This window comes from Cyanistes caeruleus, chromosome 28 (assembly GCF_971803275.1).
Source record: "Cyanistes caeruleus chromosome 28, bCyaCae1.hap1.1, whole genome shotgun sequence".
NCBI lineage: Eukaryota > Metazoa > Chordata > Aves > Passeriformes > Paridae > Cyanistes > Cyanistes caeruleus.
Window position 1 is genome coordinate 5,042,569 of NC_141728.1, and position 22,697 is coordinate 5,065,265.

Genomic DNA, 22,697 nt, shown 5'->3' on the forward strand with positions numbered 1-22,697 from the left:
AAACTCCTTTATCCCCCACTACCTAACCATTCTCTTGTTCACATAACAACATAGAGACAAAAAACTTTGGAACTTTGGTGTTTAAAACAGTCCCAATTCCTGTTAGAGTCTTTTCATCAGTCTTTGTGGAGAAACAGAAATCTTCTTCTGCTAATTTATGGGGTTTCTCACGAGAAAAATATTTCCATTATTATTTTCTATTTCTTTGATGCCAGCTGCCTGGAAATCCTGTCATCAGTTCACTCCTCCCATTTCACATCACTCTGAGGTGTGTATGGGTCAATGAGTCTAGGGATGTCATTTTTAAAGATGAGTTATTCAAAGGCAAAAGTTCTCTTCATCTGTCTCTGTGAGCCTCCCTGGAAACAGTTTTCTCATTGCCCCTCAAGGCCTCAAATCTTCACTTCACTCTGTTCCAGCACCTCACTGGAACAGAGTTTTTGCTCAAAATCCACACTTTGAACTACTTTATTCCTCCCTATATTCTCTGTCATGAATTAAAGGAGTTTTTTCAGAACACTATTGTCTATCTCCATAGCTCATCTTATAGCTATCTTAAGGGTAAAGTCACCCCATGACACAAACCCACTGGCCCATGGACACCACACAATGCCCATGGTGGAAGGAGGGGAACTGGACGTTCTCCAGCCTCAGTGTCCTGCCAGCTCAGCCAGGCCCACTGGAACATTGGGCTCCAGCCCCAGCAGGGACCAGCAGAGAGACCCCAGCACAGAAGAATGCATGTGGAAAGGGGAGGGGAAATATGTTCATCATTTTGGGCTCATGATTACCAGATGTCTGTTTAGTCTGGGACAATCAATGAATGGGGGTGTGCAAAATACAGAACAGAAACAGAAACTTCCCTGTGCTCAGCATGCCCGGCTTTGGGAGGAGCTGTCCCCCCGAGCATCCGGCCACATCAAGAATGCTGCTTCTCAATGCTGCATTGGTGCTGAGCAGTTTTGATTTTAGGGAATTTTGGGCACACTCCCAGTGCCAAGGAAAGCTGTGTCTCCTGCTGTTCACAGACAGAGAAGGGCTGCTGGGAGATGTGGTGGTCAGAGGCTGCCTGGGGTACAGTGACCATGGAATCATCGAGTTTTCAATATTCTGGGACAGAAGGAGGGGCAGCAACAAAACTTCTACACTGGAATTATGGAGGGCAGACTTTGGCCAACTCAGGATGGAGATTTGGGGAGAACTGAATCAGGTACCGATTTTTGTAAGGGAAACAGCCCTTAAAAACAAAGGGGTCCAGGAAGGATGGACACACCTCAAGAAAGTAAACTTAAGGGGGAAGGAGCAGCCTGTCCCTGTGTGCCAAAAGATGAATGAGTGAGGAAAATGCCTGGCCTGGCTGGGCATGGAGCTTTTTCTAGGAACTCAGGGAAAACCATGGACACATCACCTTTGGACAGAAGGGCAGGAAACTCAGGAAATATTCAGGGTTGTCTTTAGGTCCTGCAGAAAGGAAATGAGAGAGGTGAAAGCTCAATTAGGACTTAACCTGGCTGCTTCTGTGAAGGATAACAAAAATAATGTTATCAATACATTAATGGCAAAGGAGGTTTACTAATGACAGCCCCCATTCCTTATCGGGGGGATAAGGTTCCCAAAGATGAGGAAGAGGACTATTGGGATCAGATCACACAGGGCCAACTGAGTGATGTTAGAAAAGGGCTTTTATTGCATAGTCCATCAGTCTCAGGGAAGGATGAGACACTTATGATTATACATTCAACATCATCACCTCAGAAACCACCTAAATTCTATTTACAATCTCATTTATAAACTTTTTAACCAATCAACAAGTCACACAAAAGCTCAGCAGCATCTTCATAAACCAATCATCAATTGCTTTGTCTCACACGATGCTGCTGCAATGTGTCTTTTCTTATCCAACCATAGAACACTACAGAAACTTACATTGCTGTATCTGTAATTCCTTACTGACTTTACAACAGCTTATATGTGAAACTTCAAAATCCATATTTATTCACTTATAGAATGCAAGCATTTCTACTTGCTGAAAGCATGTGTCAAACATATTTTGACTTAAATTACAGCCTTCTACTCTTACTTTATGTTTGTACAGGTTCATTGTTGTAAAGCCCCAAGCCTTCCCCGTGGTCTCAGGTCAAACTCTGTGTCCATCTCTGTCTCTGGGCCTGTATGCTCAAGGCCCTGAGAGCTCTCTGTGCCTGCATTTCCCACACAGCCCAGCTTGGGCTCCCCTGGCAGCTGCCTGAGGGTGCCCTGGGTGCCCTGGGCCAGAGCAGCAATAAAGAGATTGAACTGAGCTGGCCCCAGCCCCGAGCCCTGGGGACACCCCTGGATGTGGCTCCATTCCCCAGCACTCCTCGCGCCTGCTCATCCAGACAGATTTTGAGCTGGGGAACAGATGCTGCAGAGGCTGTTGGATCAAGTTCCTGGGAGCAATCCCAGCAGTTTGGGATTAGTGCAGCTGTGGCTCTGCACAAGAGAGCTCTTCAGCCACTTTCTCTCTTTTCCTCCCTCTGGCCATGGAGGCAGCTCGTGACTTCAGCGTGTGCCTCGTGTGTGCAAAGAGCAAATCTGGGCAGAATCGGGGCACGGAGCCTTTGGGGCATCTTGGCACCTGTGCTGGGCACAGAAGGTGTTTTCCATTGCACTGAGACTGTCTGCTGTGCAAAGTGGATTGAATATCCAGCACAGGAATGACTTTTGTTTGGATGGAGCTGTGCCTTCCCTTGCTTTGTTTGCTGACAAGGAATGAACATCCCTCTGTGTCTGGGGCAGCTCCTTCTGCAAGGAAAGCAGGTGGGAGTTGGAGCCAAGGAGCTGAAAGCTGCAGGCACAGCCTGGAGGGGAGGGAGCTCAGATTTGCACAAGGCTGCTCTGAGTGCCAGGGCTTGGATGAGGGAATTGGTGGCGTGGGGGTAGGGACAAAGTCTGATGGATTGTCAGCCATGAAGGGTCTTGATTTTCACATCTATTCAGACTGCAGGAGGAGGTGCTGGGGATCAATATGAACTGGGGATTGCTGATATCAGTGCATAAACAGGAAAAGAATAAATGGGAAAAACTAACTTCTCCCTCTGTATTTTTTTAATGAAATACATTATTACAAATAGAGTGGATGCTTAGCCAAGTTCTGCCTATGCTCAGGTTTCTGGCAGGAGCTCTCTTTCAGGCCACCTGCACTGGAAAATTGCTCTTGCTCCCAAGTTCTTTAGAATACCCCATTAGGTCTATTAGAAAATGAATTATTTACTGAATGGACTCCAGATTAACAGACAAGAGACTTTCAACAGACTGCTTCCTCCACAGGATAACCCAAAGAAGTGCTAGTGGATACAAACACAGTGCACAATCAAGTTCCCTATATTACAGCTCGTGAAGAGCTGGCACAGATTAGGAGTCAATGGAACTCAGCACCCAATTGATGGTGGAGCACACCTGGAGCCCTTTCTTTCCCTCAGCTTCCAGAAAGGAAGCACCAAGATGCATCCAGGCTTGGCACAGAAGCCCTGCCCGTTTCCAGGGGCGATGCAGAAGAGTTGTGCTTTGTGCAAGTTTTGTGTAGCTTTTCTAGTTTGTAAAGTGAAGTGTGTGTCAGTCCAGAATCCAAGGCTCATCTCCCTTCAGGCTGCTCTCAAGGCAAGATGTTTCTGGGCAGCTGGGAACTGCAGCTCCCTGGCAGCAGAGAGAAGTCAGGACAGGACAGATGTGCGGCCTGGGTTATCTCCCCAGTTGCTGTGAGGGGGAGATGCCCTGAGTTATGGCCCCAGCTGCTGGACAGAGCAGAGGAGCCCTTCTGTGGCCCAGGGGAAGTCCTGCTCCAGGAACCTGCTGGAACCAAGGGGCCCTTGTGACATTGGGATGCCTGATGGAGCCAAGGGACCATGGGGACACCAATGAACCTCCTGGAACCAAGGGGCCCTTGTGACACTTTGGAACTACAGAGACCATTGCTGAGGACGGAACCTCATGGAACCAAAAGCCCATTGTGACAGATCAGGGCCTGGGGGAATCAAAAAGAGCATTGTGACACCGTGGGGCTCCATGGAGCCAAATATCCACTGGGACAGTGCAGAACCTCCTGGAACCCAGGGGCCTCTGTGACACTGCAGGGCCTCAGTCAAGGAGTGCAAAGGTCTCAAACATTCCTTGCAGGGTTCTGCCTTGGGGAAGGGGAACCTCCTTGGTGGCACCTTGGGCTGGCACACACTTGAGGAGTGCGTCTGTTTCCAACAATGAGACCTCAGAGTTTTAGATTGCTTCAAAATAAAAAGTGAAAAACCTCTCTTTCCTGAGTGCAGGCAGCTCTCCAAGCAAAGCAGGTCCCAGGTGAGGGAGGACACAGGGGATGGGGTTGGGGAATGTGGAGCAAGGTTGTCCACACTGGCTCACACCTCAAGGCACAGCTTCTCTGAGCAGGCCAGACCTCCTGAGGAGAGACCCTGGCTCAATATCAATCACAGAATGCTGCAATCACCTCTGCTCCAAAGAGAGCAGGAATAAAATACATCCTTTATCACAGGAATGTGCATTTCCTAGAAGCTGTTATCAATACATATTATAATATTGGCTTTTCACAAGGATTCAGATGAATGCTGTATGTACCACGTTCCAATGGCTTTGCTGTAACAGTCGATAGAGGATGTTTGAACTGTCTGCTCAGTTGGGATAACTCCAGTGAACAGATGATGGGGACCCTGCTGCTATCAACACTCAGCGGCTGTGCAAAGAAGGAGCCAAGGCCCAAATTCTAAGGGGAGAAGAAGAGGATTAAAACCACAAGCAAGACACAGGCTTGCTGTAAAAAGGTGGAACCAAGGAGTGGCCATGCTAAACAATTCCTGGGAAATGTAAAGTAGTTAATGGAGAAGTTTGAATATGCATAAAATCTATGAATGTGCATCAGGTGATGCAATAGAAATGGGATATAAAGGGTGTTTCCAAAACACCAGGGGTGCTCTTGGCAGAGGGCCAAGCACCCGGCCCTTTTAACCCTTTGCTTTATTGTCTTTGTCTCCCTCTGACTTTCTAATTGAACCTTTCAAAATTGACCAGGAAAGTGAATGTCATTTTTCACAGGTGCCCAGATGGGAAATTGAGACCCAAAAAGCGGAATCTGGCTGGAAAAGGAACAGTTTGGCCTAAAATTGGAGGTTTGAGTAACAAACAGGGGCAGTTTAGACTTAAAAATGGGACTTTAGTTTAAAAATAATGGGAGTCTGAGCCTATAAGGTCAACCCAGGTGAGCCAATGACAGCAGGGAAAACTTTGGTGCAAAAAAGGGAGATTTGGGATGAAAAAGGGGAATTTGGCCCAGCAAAAAGGAGTTTTGGTCCAAAAAGGAGAATTTGGTCCTAAAAAGGAAAATCTGGGTGCCCAAATGGGAAGTTTGGTCCAAAACAGGGGAATTTGGGATCTACTGGGAAATTTGGTCTACAAAAAGCAGAATATGGGTCCAAAACCCAGAAATTTGGGCTGAAAAAAGGAGATTTTGGGGTCCTCAGGTGAGAAGTTTGTACCTGAAATGGGGACTTTTGGCCCAGGAAGGGAGAATTTGGGCTTTAAAAAGGGGGAGTTTGGGTGCAGTGATGGGAAATTTGGATCCCAAATGGGAGTTTTGGTGCTGAAAGGGAGAATTTGGTCCTAAAAAGGGGAAATTTGGGCACTCAGATAGGGTATTTGTACCCAAAGAGAAGAATTTGGGGCCAAAATGGGGACTTTGGTCCCAAAAAATGGAAATTTGGGTGTCCAGATGAGAAATTTGCACCCAGAAAGGGGAATGCAGATCCAAAATTGACAGTTTGGCCCAAAACTGGGGGTTTGAACCACAAAAAGAGACAGTTTGGACCCAAAAATGAGAGTTTGGATTAAAAAAAACAATGGGAGTCTGATGCTAAAAGGTCAACCCAGGTGAGCCAACGGCAGCAGTTTGTGGGGCTAGAAAGGGAGATTTGGTATGAAAAAGGGGATTTGGGGCCAGAATAAAAGGGAGTTTGTGTCCACAAAGGGAGAATTTGGGCCTAAAAAGTGGGAATTTGGGTGCCGAAATGGGAAATTTGGACCAAAAAGGGGGAATTCGGAACAAAAAGAAGAAATTTGGGCACTTTCTGTGAGAAATTTGTACCCAAAAAGTGGAATTGGAGTGAGTAAAAATAGGTATTTATTTGCCCAGATGGGAAATTTGCACCCAGAATTGGAAATTTGGTGTTAAAAGGGAGAATTTTGGCCTAAAAAAGAGGAATTTGGGTGCCCTGATGGGAAGTCTGGACCAAAAGAGGGGAATTTGGGATTTAGTGGGAAACATGGACACAAAAAGCAGAATATGAATTCAAAAGCCAGAAATTTGAACAAGAAAGTAGAATTGGGGTGCCCAAAAAAGGGAAGTTAGGACTCAGAAGGGGGAGTTTCAGCGCTGAAAGAAAGAATTTAGGCCTAAAAAACCAGAATTTGGGTGCTCAGATGGGAAATGTGGACCCAGAAGGGAAAATTTGGCTCCCAAAAGGAACAGTTTTGCCCAAAACTGGGGGTTTGAGCAACAAAAAGTGTAGGAGAGGATGAAACAGGGAAACCATATGAATAGTATTGTTTAGCAAAAGATTCTGAAAATATGAAGCCTAGAATGGAAATAGAACTGAAAGCTTGCTTTGAGTCATAAAATGCTGAGTACTAGTTAGTGTATAACCACAGAACAATAGCTTAGCCAGCTAAAGGAGAATCCCTGTTGATGAAACAATGTCCTTCTGCAGACAGAGAATCCAAAAGTCAAGGAGCAAGAGAAGAATTTGTAAAGCTTTTAGAATTTTAAATGTAACACTCCATGGTAATGTAGTAATTCTTATGGGCTATATGTAAATTCTTTAGAGGGTGTATGTTTTTGTGGTTGGTTACTGGGAATTAGAACATTCACTATGGAAAAGGATATAATGTATTGTAACAAGAACTTCACTCTTTTGTTCCCCCCTCTCTCTCTTTAAGCTCTCCTCTCTTGTCCTCCCCACTCTCTTACCCCTGGCTCTTGCTCTCCCCTCTCCAGTCTCTCTCCCTCCCTGACCACGTGTACGCCGAGGCTGGCAGCAGAAACGGGTCTCTTCCTCCCTCTACCCAAATAATAAATTGCTTATACTTGAACAGCTTGACCCTGCAGAAGTCTCTCACCGTGAGTGTTTTGTACATCTATAGCAGCTCATGCTTTTCCTTAGACACCAGGGGAAGTGGGATGAGCTTTTGGGTTGTGATATGTTTTTCTCCCTCTGGAATAACCCTGAATGGCAGAGGGACTGTGGGATCAAAGCCCCCTCTGATCCTTTGGTGTTGGCCCTTGAGAAAGAAAATCAGGCCAACAAAGGGAAGCTCAAACGGTGCTGTTGGAGCTGCAGCCTCGGCCAGAGGTGCATCAGGCTGAGTAAGGCCTATCCAGCAGCAGCCCAGCAAGAACAGAACTGTACTCATTTAATCAGCCCTCCCTTTAGGAGGCAGCAGGAGGAAGAGGTGCACTTGGAAGCTCCATTTGCCCCTCTGCCCCCTCCACACCTGCAAGCTCCATTTCCCCTCCACCTCCTCCCAACAGCTTTAAGGGGGCATCAGCCCCAACACCCCCAGGTAGCCCGATTGCATCCCGGAGCAGAAAGCAGGGACTACAGGCACCCTTGTGGGAAGCAATAGGACCAGAAGGGACAATGGTAGTTCAGGAACCCTTTTCTCGTCTTGACACTGAGGCCTGAGAAAAGGTCACAAAGAATTATCAAAGTGACCCAGTAAACACTGCCAAATGTTTATGATATATAGTCAAAACACATAACTCAGATTGAAGGGACACACAATTGTTATTGGATGCATTAACCAAAACTGAGAAACAATTGGTTCTAAAACCAGCAGGGGACCTGGCAAAGGACCATTATAAAACATTACAAATGGATGGAAAAGAATACTTTCCTCTCCAGGACCCACCATGGGATCCAAATCAGTCGAGTGCAAGGAGAAAGTCAGAAAGCTGCCAGGAGTGGAGAGTGAAGGGAGTGGAGAGGGCTGGACCTGAAACCATGAACTGGGCAGCCTTATATGCAATCAAACAAGGTCCCTGGGAATCTCCCTGGGAATTCCCAGATCCTTGGAAGGATGCCATTCACAGACACACACCACTGGAGCCAGGCTCTGAAGCAGGAATACAGCAGCTAGTTCATCTATTTCTGGAACAATCCACGGGGGATGTGAGATGTAAACTCCAAAAGCTTTGGGGGGCAGATGGGTGAAACTGAGAAGCCTTATTGGAAGAGGCATGGAGAGTTTTCAGCAATTGAGAAGAGGGATATAAGCAAGAAATGGAGAAGCTAGTAGCAGTGGTACAGGAGGAAGGAAAAGGGAAAGGAAGGGATGGACAAGGACCACCCAAACAATGCCCATCTCGACTGGGTAGAGACCAATGTGTGTACTGTGGAGAATTTGGTCACTGGAAAAATGAGTGTCCAAAGTGGAAGTGAGATGGCCAAAAGAAAGAAGGGAAAGGAGGGGTGGTTGCAGTCACACATCCACAAGAAGACTGAAGGGAACCCGGGGAGTCCACCCCAACCGATCCCCTGGTTATAAAAATGGAACTGTGTGAAAAGGAAAAGAAGTGGAATTTATGGTTGATACTGGAGCAACATACTTGGTGTTAAATAAGGCCTTGATAGCTGTGAGTTACGAGAATTATGTTATGGTCAAAGGGTGGGGTAGTTTAGCATTTAGGGAAAGAAGTGGGAAACACCCACAGCAGTGATTCCTCTGAGAGAGGCTGTGGGGAGTTCCTTCTGTGCTTGAGATCAAGCCAAGAGCTGGCCAGTTCTGACAACTGACAGCATTCTGCACCACTGAAAAGTAACTTCACCTTTGTGAATGCCACCTTTTAAACACCCAAGGCCAGGAACTGGTCTCTTTCTTTGCAGCCTTGAAAGGCAGCAGAGCTGTGGTGTGGCTGGCCCCGCTCCCCCGTGGCCTGTGCGGCCTGGGGGGGCCTGGGCCGGAGCCCAGCTGCTCCCGGGGGGAGATGGAGACTGCGGGATCCCCCCCAGGCCAGGCCAGGCTCTGCTGCGGTGCTGGCTTTCCCGGGAAGCCCTCCGGGTCCCGTTCCAGCGGGGTGGCCAAAGGCCTTCCCAGGGGAGCCCCCGGCCCCCAGGCTGGGCCAGGCCACGGCTGATGACACTCGCCAACACCCCCCTGCCCCCCGGCCCGCACAGACAGCTCCTGAGAGCTGGCACCAGCCACACCTGAAATCCCACACCACCACTGCCTGCCATGGCTTGGGACACATTTAACCCTTGCACTACACACAGGAGACCTGCAGACTTTAATCCTCTCTCCAGGAAAAGAAAAGAACCAAGTGACACGGAAAAGGACAACGTGAAACATCAATGTCAGTAAAAGAAGGAATCAAGCCTCAGATGGAAGGAGAATGAGGAGATGCTCTAATAAGCTGAAATACTCCTTCGGCAGGGCCATGGAGATGAATAATAATGTTCTGAAAAATAACTCCTTCAAGTCATGAAAGTGTATTGGGGAATTGAAGTATTCAAGGTGTAGATCTGGGCAAAGGTATCCATTGATGAAGCCAAGCAGATGGTGGAGTAGCTGTGATGCCATGAGAGCTTGAACAGAGAGAGAGGGAGATGAGAGCTGATGAACACCCTTTGCCCCCAGGGAGAGAAGAAGAAAACCTCTATTCTCAGAGATGAAGAGGAGTTTTGCCTTTGAATAACTCATCCTTAAAATAATACCCCTTATCACATGGCCCATGAACACACCTCAGAGTGGTGTGAAAATGGGAGGAGAGGGCAGAGTTTGTGCCCGGGTGACTGCCAGTTGTAGAAATGAAAAGCCACAAGAAAACTGTTTCTTGTAGAGAAATCTCCATGGCATGACAAGAGAAAACTCCTCTCCCACCACAGACTGATGAAAAGACTATTGTATAGTTGGCACTGTTTTAACATCCCACGTTTTGTCTCTGCCGTGTCTCTTGGGAAAGGAAAAGTTGGATGGGGGAGGAACGATTTCTGGAGTTTTATTCATGTTTCTTATTCTTGTAGTCATGTTCATTAAATTTCTTTATTACTTTTAAGTTTTAAGCCTGTGTTGCCCTTCTCCTAATCCGTATCTCACAGCAAGAAAGAAGGAAGTACTCTGGTGATTTTAGCTAGAGCTAAAACCCACCACACTCAGCCACTCCTGACAGGACTTGTGCTCCAGAACCCTCAGCAGCCTTGTTGCCCTTCTCTGGACACGCTCCAGCCCCTCCATGGCCTTCCTCAATTGGGGGCCCAGCACTGGACACAGCACTCGAGGTGTGGCCTCAGCAGTGCCCAGCACAGGGGAAGAATCCCTGCCCTGCTCCTGCCGGCCACCCCATTCCTGATCCAGGCCAGGGGCCATTGGCCTTCTTGGGCACCTGGGCACACTGCTGCCTCATGTCCAGCCTGCTGTCCATCAGTGGCCCAGCTCCCTTTCTGCCTGGCCGCTGTCCAGCCACTCTGGCCCCAGCCTGGAGCACTGCAGGCCTTGTTGTGGCCAAAGTGCAGGAGCCGGCACTTGGTCTTGTTCAACCTCACCTTGTTGGCTTTGGGCCCTGTATCCAGCCTGTCCAGCTCCCTGTGCAGAGCCCTCCTGCCCTCCAGCACATCCACACTCCCAGCCAGCTTGGTGTCAGAATGGTTCCATGAGGCCCTGCAGTGTCACAATGGTCTCCACGGTTCCATGACACTCCGTGGAGTCACAGTGGATCCTTGGTGCTTTGGGCCCCGCAGTGTCACAGTGGATCCTTGGTGCTTTGGGCCCCAATTGGATGATGATTTTGTGAACCCTGCCTTTTACCCTCCCCAGGATATCTCTGATTAGCTGATGCTTTGTACCCTCCCTTTGAACCGCCTCCCTATTTCAGCTGTTGCACGCTCACATTTTCTGTCTTTTTCCCCCAAGATTCCCCAGAGCAATAAATCCTCTATTATCCCATGCAAAAGACCTCCCTCTCATCCTTGTCTCCTCAGAGCGCAGACTGACAGCCAAAAGCCATAGAGTGAGTATTCTAGTCACAGCTGGGCTCATCCTGCTCCTGGGGTGTGACCCACTCCTGTGCAGGCCCCAGTGACAGAGCCAGATCAGCTCCGGTGAGAAGCGAGAGCTGGTGCCCAACGTGGGGCCCTGTGAACGGACCCCACGGACCAACTGTGGATTTTATCCAACAAGTTCTGGCCCTCAGCTGCCTCCGAGTGCAGCAGAGCGGTTTTTCTCCGCTGGCTCTTGGGGGAGGAAGTGATAACCCTCGAGCATCCAGAGGAGCACTTCCCTGAGGAGGACTTCCCTGCAGCCCCTGTCCAGTGGACCAAAGGAGGGTGAGTGTACCCCAAGTTAGGCTGAGGGTGCTCACAAGTTGTGGGAAGGGTGCATTGCTCCCCGGGGGTGCTGGAGGGGGGGCCATGAACCTACAGGCCAGGATAGTTGGCTGTGGAAAGCACCCTGTCCCTGAGACTGGCCCTGGAACTTTGATCTTTAGTTTGTTAAGTTGTTGCTTTTGCTGCAGGGGAGGGTGGATTTTTGTTGTGCTGGCAGCTTAACATCAAGGAAAATGGGTGCAAAATTGCTAGCACAGCAGAGAGGGATCTATTTTCCAGTTTTGGGTACCCTGGAGGGTGGTGTAATAAATGGAATTGATTTGTGCTAACTAAATTGTAACTGTTATTAAAGTTATTATTAGAAACAATCTAAAGAATCAGTGTTACAAGGCAGATGCACCCCTTTGCAGATGTTACATGTTAAAACTGAGGTACAGGATGTAGTTCGGAAGATAAGTGATGCCCCAAGAGGAAAATGGCCTTGAGATGGACAAAATTAGAACGACTTTAGGCATTGGGCCTAAAAATCAGTAAATATCAGACTAATGAGTAGACGCACATAACAACGCTTAGTACGCACACACAAACCTGAAAGGTTATCCAAAGGACAACGAGGAAGAGGAGAAGCCTTCACCAAAAGACCACCAAAAGAAGACTAAAGACCCCCTAACAACAAGTGGAGCATGTGCCGTGAAGAATAGTGACGTAAAATCAGAAAAATCAGAAACAGGAGGAAACTTATGGCAAACATTAATGAATATGTATAAGCATACAGTATACAAGTTTAGCTTGAAGTGCTTTGTTTTGTATGTGAGGCAGGGTGGGAAGCCTCCGTACCCCGGTCAGTTCTGTATGGGAGGTGGGGCAACAAGCCCTCCCCATAACACGGTTTATTTCTTGCTTATGCTTTAATCATACTTAATTACTGGAAAATTACATATATATAAATGATAATTTTTTACTAAATTGTATTCTTTTACTACACTATATTCTTTTATACCAAATTACTATCCAATTTACTAAATGGTATTAATTTTTAATTAAACTGTTATTAGCTCAAGGGACCTAGATGTCAAAATTCTAATTTCATTTGTTATAAATGATTAGCCAATTTGATTAGTAAAAAGAAGAAATTTATTCTAGAATCAAATTACAATCTTCAAAAGGAAACCATAAGCAAAAATCAGTTTGGGGCTGTGCCAGGTGAACAGCACCAGGTGAGACAGGGAGGAGGCTCTGCAGCACTTCCCCACCGTGCTTCACAAACTGCAACTGTCCCAAGGTGCTTTTTATATGTTTTCAGGCTCATCAGGGCTCCTTTGGAATACACTGCTTGCCAACAAATATTCATGCTGTTTTGGGCGTATATGTTGTCATTTCATCAGGTTTCTTGGAAATACACTTCTTGCAGGTGAATATTTATGAGTGCATATCGTTCTAATCTTATGGGACGGAGGTTTCTTGGAGATATGCCCCTTGCAGATGAATATTCATGTTGGCCTTGCTGCATGTCACTAGAATCTCGTCAGGGAAGGTTTCCTGGAAATATGCTAGGATTCTTGTCAGACAAGATTACAACTTTAGCCCGATTTTATTCATGCTATAGTATAGCATGAATAAATCTATATAGATATATATAATATATAGACAGTCTTTCTTTCTTAATTAATAAATTTGTGCTTTTAGGATAAATTTTGATACAGTTCACTTCTTTCATAATCAGTATTTACAAGGAATAATTTTTTATAAGATTGGTTATTTTAGTATTTGATTCTTTTGCTTGGGTGCTTAATTGTACATCAATGCAGGTGCCTATTGTATCCTGAGCTGTATTTTGGCTGTGCAGTAGCTTCATGCTACTTGTCAAATAGTTGTGTCTGAGCTTTAAATCTGGCCTGAGCTTCAGCAGCTCTGCTCTCTTTCTTTTCTTTCAATTCTGTTCTTTTAGATATTTTGGGTATTCCCTTGGATTGGCCAGTTTTTATTGGAGCTAACTCAGGATCAATGGGCATTGCTGCTATTTGCATGCCTTAGACAACAGAATGGATGAATCGGATAAAACATGGGATGAGACAAGGCAGAAATAAGAGCCCCATTCTTTTACATCATATTAAATATCCTCATTTTTTCCACCAATCTTTCCCAACACAATTCCCCCCAAACAATTGATCCCAGCAAGAAGCTTGAAGGATAGAATTCCATTTTTGAACCGCTACATGTGCCACTTGCTTCATTTCTGCTGCAAAGTTTCTTATGGTTTCTCCATCGTCATCTCTTTCTACACAGCATTCAGATTCATTGAACTTGCTGCAGACTCCCCGTTCTTCTGCTAACAAGTAGTCCAAAGCAATTTGCTTCTGATACACAAATGCTTGCATTAGTGAATGCTGTTTAGCTGATAACTCGAGAGCATCAGAGCTATGATTTGATACAATTTCTACCATGGCTTGAAGTCTTCCTAGTCGGTTGAATAGGTAAATTGGGCTCCTGTATCCCCAGCTCCCGTCTTGAGCCCAAGTTGCTGGGCTATTGCCAAGCTCTTATCCTCTCTGCAAGCCACTCATCTTGTCCCCAGTTCTGATTCCCTCCTGCTTTTGGAAACTCAAGATTCAGCTCTCTTTTTTCTCTGCCCAGGCTCTCATCTAGGGGTGCTCCTAATAGTTTACTTTTGGACTTTGGGAGCAAAAAGGAGGGTCAGATCATTCCCAGAGTGCAGGATCCTTTCTACCTGCAGGGTAATTCACTGGATGCTTTTTCCCCACATATCCAGTATATTCCATCAGGTGCTTTCCATTGGTCATTGACAGTTTCTGCTTTATCCCAGGAATTCTTTAAGCTTTTGAAGGATCGGTAAGGATTAGCTCCAGGACTTTTGTGCCAACATAATTTGATCTGATCATTCCAATCACAATTTGTCTTTTTTTTTTTTGTTTGACTCCAGTGTCCAGTGGGGGTTTCTGGTTGCCAGGCTTTGGTGTTGTTCTTTGAATTCACTGTTCAAGTGAATGTGCAAGGAGTATATCCTACTACTTCAGAATATCTTTTTCCTTCCCTGCTGATACAAACTGTTCCAATTATTTGATGATCTAAAACCCACCCTTGGGGTCATTTTAATGTTTTGGAAATTTAGGGATGATTCCATTTTAGAAGTTGCTCTGGAGCTAAGCTCTCACCATTTCTCAGCTGATTTCAGCCCTCCACAAATCCAACAATCAGATCATCCTAATTCTGTAGCCATCTCTTGTATTAGATCTACAAAAAGGTTCTTGTTTGAGGTAGGTAGGTAGGTTCCAATTACCATACTAGTTACCAAGTTCTAACTCTTCCTATTGTTCATTTAATGCTTTTAGCTGTTCTTGTTCTATTTCTTTTTTTGCCTCTGCCTTTTGTTTCTCTGATTCTTGAGCTGTCTGTTTTCATTGACTTTCTGGATCTACTTCTTCTCCATCTCTTGCAGAACAGAAAGTTGTACTGTATCATAAGCGAATTCGCTCATCATTACTGTGGAGAAGGTTAGTTATTTCGGGCTCATTGCTGAGAGAAACTATTTGACCATATTTCAGATTTTCTCCAACCCAAAACATTTTACCTCCCATCCTACACACTTTTGGTTGGCTGTGCTGATAGCATATTGCACTCATTTGGGAATGTGCCATAAGCATTGATTCCATTCTCCCTCCGATCCATACTGCATGGTCACATTTGTTCCAAGTGGGAACAACAGGCTCTAATCCAGCAGCTCATTTGTGTCATGCATGGGCCAGGATTTTCTTCCTTTCTGCTGTAGATTGCACCTCTAACCACCGATTTTTAGGTGTCACTCCTGGGTCATGGCAGGTTACTCTTTTTTTGATTTGGCACATTTGATACCGAGTGTGGTTATGCTCACACTCCCCTATTTTGCTGCCCATTTTGCAGTCCTAGTGTGTGCCATATGCCAGGGTTTCTGTGAGCCTTTGTTTTTCCAGGGTGTTTTTAAAACACTGCCTACAGTCTTGGGTTGAGCTTTGCTTCTCAACGCTGGGGTAACTCCTGGAGAGCAGACTGATAGTTCTGCCCATGATCAGACTCAGAACCACCAGGGTTCCCCACACATGTACTCCTGTGCCTCTGCCTATGCCCACAGGGTTGCGGCCTGCGGCGAGGGAGTTCATCTTCTCGGCAGCAGGGCTATCCTTCAGGGGATCCATGGCTGGAATCAGCTGCAGATTTTCTCTTAAAGACATCCCACCCTGATCTTTGGACTGCATCAGCATCACAGGGTACATTGTTTGTTCACCAACACTCAGTTCAAAGCACTTGTGCCTTTGATCTCAGTTTCCCTCTTCCCCCTTCTTGATCCAATCCATACCACTCCAGGGAATCTAATTCCAATATGCCCAAGTCAGTAGCGACCACTCATGAATTGCTGGTTCTAGAGGTTTCTTCTAGCCAGCCCACTGGACAAAGCCCTTTCTTTTCCTTTTGCTCTCAAACCAGAGACTTAGATGGAATGGTATAATAGAAACAAATCTGTTTCCCTGTTGTCTATCAGGATGGGTGTGAAGTGCCACCACATCCAGATAGCACGGCATTGATTTCACTTCCACTGTGCAAATGACTTGCAGGAGCAAATCAAGTAAATTCTGTGCTGGAACAGTGAAGTTCTATCACACTAAATCAGGGGGATGCCTCAAGGGTTTTGTACCAACTTTTCACCCAAGTTGGTGCTAAAGAAGTTTCTAAGGTCCAACGTAGACCTAAGGTTTGCACAGCAGAGTTTAGGCTGACAGCTAAGGGAGCATCAATTCAATGGTCTTTCCAAGGCAAAAGACTGATGAGAAATGTTGGTATTCCTGCTCTCCTTCCTTGTTTACAGTATAGCAACATATTGGATGAGATTTTGGAGTTGCAGCTCTGAATTGTGGCCAGATGAAGACACATGAATGGTTGTGCATTTTTCATTGTGGAGGTCAATATCAGTGGAGCTGCTTCTGATAATACAAAAAGCTCTTTCAAGATACTTCTTCAAAGAAATGTCTTTTCATTCTTAACTGCACAGCCTCCTCCAAGATGTACAGCCAAAAGGTTATCTGGATTGTCTTTTCACAGGAACAGGAAACTCCCCCTTGAATCAGCCTGAATTGACAATTCTCAGCTGTATGAAGGAATTTCACTTAGAGTCTGCTGTAAAGAAGTGATTTCTATGCAATGGGGTTGAGAAAGGACAAACCTGAATGAACAAGAGTGCTGTTTGTTAGAGACACCATTACTCATCGCACACGTTAAAGAACCCATCCCATCAAGCCCAAACCTAATATGGCTCCTTGTTAAATATTACTGATGGATTACATATCCCCTTGTGAAGAGGGAACAAGGATTTAAAGCCATTCTTTATGCATCTATAAGTATTGTACATGAACATTGCATATTCAGGATGAAAACCAAATATCACCTGTACAGGGGAAACACTGCAGTACCATGAATACACTTCTGCCATCAGATTCACAGGCAGCTTAACCAGCTCTGTGCTTGGCTATTGTGCAAATCACCTGTTCTGGCATCTTTTGGGGCACTGAACCAGGGAAAGTCACCCATAAATACTGCAGGACCATGAAAATCTCTCCAGATACAAACTAGTCTCCAACACGGGACTACAGAAACCTCCAATAATGTGGTGGAGGGAGCCAAGTTGGCTGTGTGCTCTTTGTCATGATGGGCTTGTAATTGAGACTCAGAGAGGAGCTTGAGTTGGAAGGGACATTGGAGACCCTCTAGATCTAGCCCCTCTGCCATGGGCAGGGACACTTTCCACTAGATCAGGTGGCTCAGAGCCTGCCCAAGCTTTGGCAAATATCCAAGGACACCTTGTTCTTTGTTTTACAAGGTCCTATTTCCATGCTCCTATTCCCAGATGGCTCCAGTCTCACACAGAGCATTGCTGCCTTGGTCACTCCTATCTCCACAAGCCAGCAGAGCTCCTATTTTGGATGGCTCTCACTGCTCCCAAGGCCCCAGGGACGGCTCCTGCCTTTCCTCCTTCCGCTTTCCCTTCCAGGATCAGTGATGTCCTGCCACTTCCTCCATGGCTGAGACAACAACAAGAGATAAGGGACTGAGGATGCCGCTTCTGACAGAGACTTGGTGACACTCAGCTGAGGATTTTCTTCTCTTGCCTAAGAGAACTGTCAGGCTGCCTATCCAAAACTCCTCCTGCTTGGAAAGGGGCTGGTGTGAGCAGCAGGAATTGTTGTTGGCTGGAACATCTCAAAGAGCTGCACAAAAGAAGTGTTTTGTGGAAGGCCGCCAGCTGCCCTTTGTCAGCAGCACAAGGTGGGAAGGTCCCCTTTGAATGCCAGCCCTGCACAAGGACAGCCTTCTCCAGTAGCCACAACACCTTTCAGGCTTTCGGGCTGGCCTCGTCCCTCACTCTGGAGGAGCAGCTTGCTGTTGGAACTCACCCAGCCACAGTTTCTGCCTGCATTACCGTGTCTTCCCACAAACAGCCCCGGAGACAGCACTACATAGAGGCTCCTTGGAGTCAGAGGCACAGAGTGTGTGCCCTTCCCTTTGATAGCTGGCTCTGACATCCAGGAAAGCACTGCATTTCATAGAACACCATGAAAACAACTGTTACAGTTCAATAGAAAAACTAGGAGTGCAAGTGTGTCAATTAGAAAGTTTTCTTAAGTCACTGGGTGAGAAAATTCAACTTGAAGGTTGAAGCTCGTTTAAGAAAGAAGAGGCAAGATGGAGGAATTAGGGCGTTGTCTCCTTTGCCTTCTTCATCTCCTTCTTCATCTTCTTCTTCTAGAGGTTTTTGGGTAGTAGTAAGTGATTGGATAAAGAATGCCGCAGTGCAGTGAGCAGGTGTTGGGTCATTGGGTCACTAAGAAAAATAATTGACTTGGCATTTGTTAATTGGGTAAATGGACATATAAAAAACCTTGAAGATCTTTGTTAGTCATTTGGCACCTTTCTATATCTTAGTGCACGTAGCTCCTTGTACCTTGTATGCATGTAATGCAGATAAAAGAAGAATAAACAACCGAGTCCAAACAAGAGAAAACTGCCTCTCTCTCATCAGTCTCAGTCCAAGGGGGAAAAAGAAGCCAAGCACAAGTGTCCCATCGGGACAGCGGCTCAATCTCCAATCAAAGGGGACTTTGTTCCAGCTTTTCCCTTGGAGCAGCGTGCAGCAAGCACACCTGGGCCTCATTCAGCTCTCTGTGTGGGCTGGCAGTCAGCTTCTGTTGGGAATTTAAAGCTTTTCCTCTACTTTCCATAGCAAATAACAGACCTCACCCAGCTGCACCAAACCCCAAATTTCACTCTAAAAAGAACCATTTGCATTTTCATCCATTCAAGCCCTGAAGAAAACAAACTTCACTTGCGGGAGCTGGCGGCACGGTGTCCTCCAAGCCCGTTCATGAGTAGGACAATATTGCAGGGGAAGAGCGGCAAAGCCAAAGTTCACTGATGCTTAGGAAGCTTTGCAAAACCTTCCCACCTGTGCTGGTGTTGCACCCTCCTGAGCTCCTGAAGCCCTCACTCACCTCAGGCGCAGTTTGGACAGCAAGGGGATGGTTCAGTTTGTGCCATGTGGGGACAGGAGGAGGGAAGACTTTGCACACACTGTCACCAGGTCAGGGCTATTTTCCTTTTTGGTGCCACACGGTAGCACATCATCTTTGATTTCATGGGAGTGAGGGAGGTGCTGAAGGGCAAAAATTCCCTGTGGGAAGGACACCTTCCACTCACACAGCAAGGCAAGTGAAGGGGAAAGTGCAATCTCTCTTTCCTGGAAGGTGTTCAGCTTTTAACAAACCAGTTTTGCTGAAGATGAGCCCAGGCAGTGGTGAGTTAGAGCATTTGATCAAACTCCCAGAGTACCCTCACATCTGTTTGGACACAATTTCTCTTTGTTTTTTCATGGTGAATGCTTTCTCCTGCCCCGCTGCCTCCTGCTTGGAGTTGTACGCGCAGCAGAGTCCCAGAGTTTTCTCAGCAGGCCTGTGCAGCGAGTTCTGAGCCAACGTGTGGCTCTGCTGCCATCCCAAATCTGCCCTTTCCTTGCCCAGCCTGAGCGCAAGTGGGGCATGTGCTGGGCGTGGCTGGAGATTTTCATCACCAAAATCCTCCAGCGTCAGGGCATTTCCATCTGCCCATTGCTTTGGAGAGCACAAATCACAAACCACCCATCTCAGCTGATAAATGTCATTGCTTGCAGATTGCTGCAGCCGCACAGCTGAGCTACAAATACACATGAATCCATTTCAGTTGAAAAATGGCATTTATTACAAATTGCTACACCTGCGCTGACAATACACAACTATCAAAATCTCCATTAAGTTTAAAAAAAGTCGTTTATTATATTAGCACAACAATGCCATGAAAAAATATACAAATACCAACTTCAGTTGGCAAAAACTTAATTTCCTGCTAACCTCTACAAGTCACTATAGACAAAGATCAATGAGGGGTTTAACAACTTAATTTATTACAGATTACTACAAGGTTACAGCCCATCTAGAAATACAAAAATATCAGTGTATCCCTCTAAATAATCCTGTACTAAGAATTTGATAGATAGAATTATACAACTATACCATTTCATACATGTTTAAATAGAATTAAATACCTCTACAAATACATCTATAACAATCTACATATGGAAATATAGATTAAATATTACATATTTCATACAGTATATATACATATAGATATATAAAACCAAACTATTGGAAAAGATACAAATGTCACTGTACCAATCTAAATATCCATACAACTGCATCGGTACATACACATGTAAATATTCACTTAATTATCCCTGTCTGTGTGCAAGCCCATCCATCTCTAAGCAGAGCTATCATCAGAGGGATCCCAGCCGCCCCATCTTCAAAGCCTCTCCCTCGGTCTTTTCCTGCCATGCAGAGCAGCTCTCCTGGACAGGGACAGCAGATGGGACATCTGGGAGGCAAAGGGAACAGCGAGTCAGTGCTGGGACCTTTCCCTTGGCAGCAGCTGCACTTCCAGCAGGGAAGCGAAAATCTCCGAGCCTCCCCAGGAGGGTTGGCAAGAACAAGCAGGCCGAGCGGGCCAGCGTGTGGCGAGCGCAGGCGCGGCGGGACTGTCCCGCAGCCCCCGTCAGCCCGGCACAGCTCCCGGGCCCTGCCGGCACAGCTGCCTTGCCCAAGGACAGCCCCTGTGCCGGCCGGGGCAGCAGCGCTGAGCAGCCCCAGCACGGGCAGGGGCCGCTCCTGCCCGGCCGGGCAGCGCCCACGGCCAAAGCCCACGCCACCCTCAGCCCTGCCCGGCCTCACCAGCCCTGGGGCCTCACCCAGGCTCTCGCGTGGCCCCAGCACATCCCTGCTCACTGCTCTTGCTCCAGGCCTTCAGCTTCTCCCTGCTGGCTCCTCTCAGTGTCTGCCTGTCCTCAAGCTCTTCAGGACAGCTGTGGTGGCAAAAGTGGAGGCTCTGCAATTGGTTGCAAGGCCTGGCAGAGCTGCAGTCCCTGAGCTCTGTGTGCTCCCTCCTGGCCCCCTCCATCCCCTCAGCCCCGCCGTCCTCTCGGCAAAGCCCCAGCCCCCTCTTCAGTTTCTTGGGCCTCTCCCAGGCCTCTCCCCCCGCTCAGTCCCTTCTGAGCCGCTGTGTCCCCTCAGAGCCGGCACAGCCCTCAGCCCGTGCCTCTGTCACCTCCGTGCCACCATGGCCCTCTGCTCCCCCACAGCCCTCAGTGCCCCTCACACCTCAAGGTTTGCAAGGTCCCTTCAGCATCAGCGCCTCCTCAGCCCCCTCAGTCTCAGCGTCCTTCAGCAGCTCCTCACAGGACAGTGCCTGGGGCCAGCGGCAGCTCCCAGCGCTCCAGGGACAGCCAGGGCTGCAACTGCTGCTCCGCCTGGCCCGGCCCCAGCTCGGACCCAGCACAGGGGGACACAAGGGGCACAGCGGGAAAAACAAGAGGTGAAAAAGGCAGCCAAGGGGGAAAGAGGCAAAAATGCAGCCTAGGCCTACACAGCTCAATCTACCGATCTATACATCCATAGAGCTCTAACTAAAGAACTATGCACATTTAGGAATGGAACTGTGTGTGCATAGAAATCTTACTCTACGCATATATAAATGTAAATTTGAAAATCTATAAATGTAACTGTATCCATAGAAATAAAATGTTATCACATCCATAACTAACTATAGATAAAAACAATACAGATGTATAAATAGAAACACCTATAAATACAACTCTATCAATCTACACTGGTAACTATATCAATAAATAAATAATGATAAAAAAATCTATAACTATATCTATAAACAGAGGGATGCCACCTGCCCGATGGTCACAGGCTCTCCCTCTGATCCTTCTTCCCACGCAGGGCAGCCCTTCTGGCCAGGTAGATCACATGGATATCTGGCAAGGAAAGGCAACTCTCAGTCAATGCTGGCCTCCGTGTAGCTTTCCCTTTGCAAGTAAACTGTCCTGCTAGCAAAGGCTGTCAAAGATGGCCTGAAAGGCACACTCTCACTTGAGAATCTGAAGCCTGCTCTTTAAAGGGAACAGGGATCCTTCCAAGTTTTCCAGTCTTGTGAAGTTTTGAAGTACGCCAATCAATTCACAACCCTCCCAGTGCAAATGGCACCCCCGAGAGCTTGAAACACAGACAGTGCCAGCTGCCACAAAGAAGCCCAGCCTTGTTCTTTCTCTGGGCTGACGCAGAGACGTCAGTCCTCACTGCAGTGGCTGAAGCTGAAGGCTGCTGTGAGCTGGGAACCAATTGGGACACGCAGCTTGGTGACACAACTGCCACCAGCTCAGGTTTATTGCCGGCTCTCTTGCCACAGCAGAGGACTCGGTGTCAGAGCCTCTGGAAAAGCATGGAGGGGCAGGGCTCGGGGAGCTTGTGCCAGTGCAGGATTGGAACTAAAGGCACCAGGAAGCACCAACCCTGCTGCAGACAAGAACTCAACTCTTCTCATCTCCCTTCCTGTCAGAGGCAGGCTCAGAGCAGCTGTCTCCCATCTCTCTAAAGCAGGCTGGGCTCACTCCTTACCAAGCTCCTCGGGCTCCTGGCAAACGTTCACACAGCTCCTGCAAGCAGGCAAAGCTCCCTCTGCTGCAGCCTTGTTCACAGCCTCCCCTCCTGAAGAGCCACGGGCAACACTAGCATTGACCTGAAAAGAAAAACAGAAAGAAGGGAACGCAAAGATCAGCCAATAGATTCTGCAGGGATACAATCAGAGCCTGCCAGATTTCCTTCTGTGCACCAACAAATTGCTTTTGAAAACTGGTATATACGCGGGAGTTTGCAGAAGACAAAGGCTCATCGCGCTTGGCAAGAAGATATGGGCAGTTCCAAAAAA

The 22,697-nt window shown here is 47.1% G+C and overlaps 1 protein-coding gene across 2 annotated transcripts in view; it reads right to left on the bottom strand.

The window, feature by feature from the left end:
* Positions 1–22,697, bottom strand: part of LOC147649096 (uncharacterized) — a 62,258-nt gene that overhangs the window by 33,123 nt on the left and 6,438 nt on the right. The window contains exons 5-8 of one of the 2 annotated variants that reach the window (XM_086864995.1): positions 22,388–22,508; positions 21,086–21,747; positions 20,677–20,790; positions 19,667–20,306 (exon numbers count right to left, since the gene is read on the bottom strand). In XM_086864995.1, coding sequence (XP_086721121.1) covers positions 21,677–21,747; positions 22,388–22,508 — 192 coding nt within the window. In that variant the 3' untranslated portion in view covers positions 19,667–20,306; positions 20,677–20,790; positions 21,086–21,676. Of the gene's footprint in view, positions 1–19,610; positions 20,307–20,676; positions 20,791–21,085; positions 21,748–22,387; positions 22,509–22,697 lie in introns of those variants that run through there. The other variant, XM_086864994.1, reaches the window with a different exon arrangement.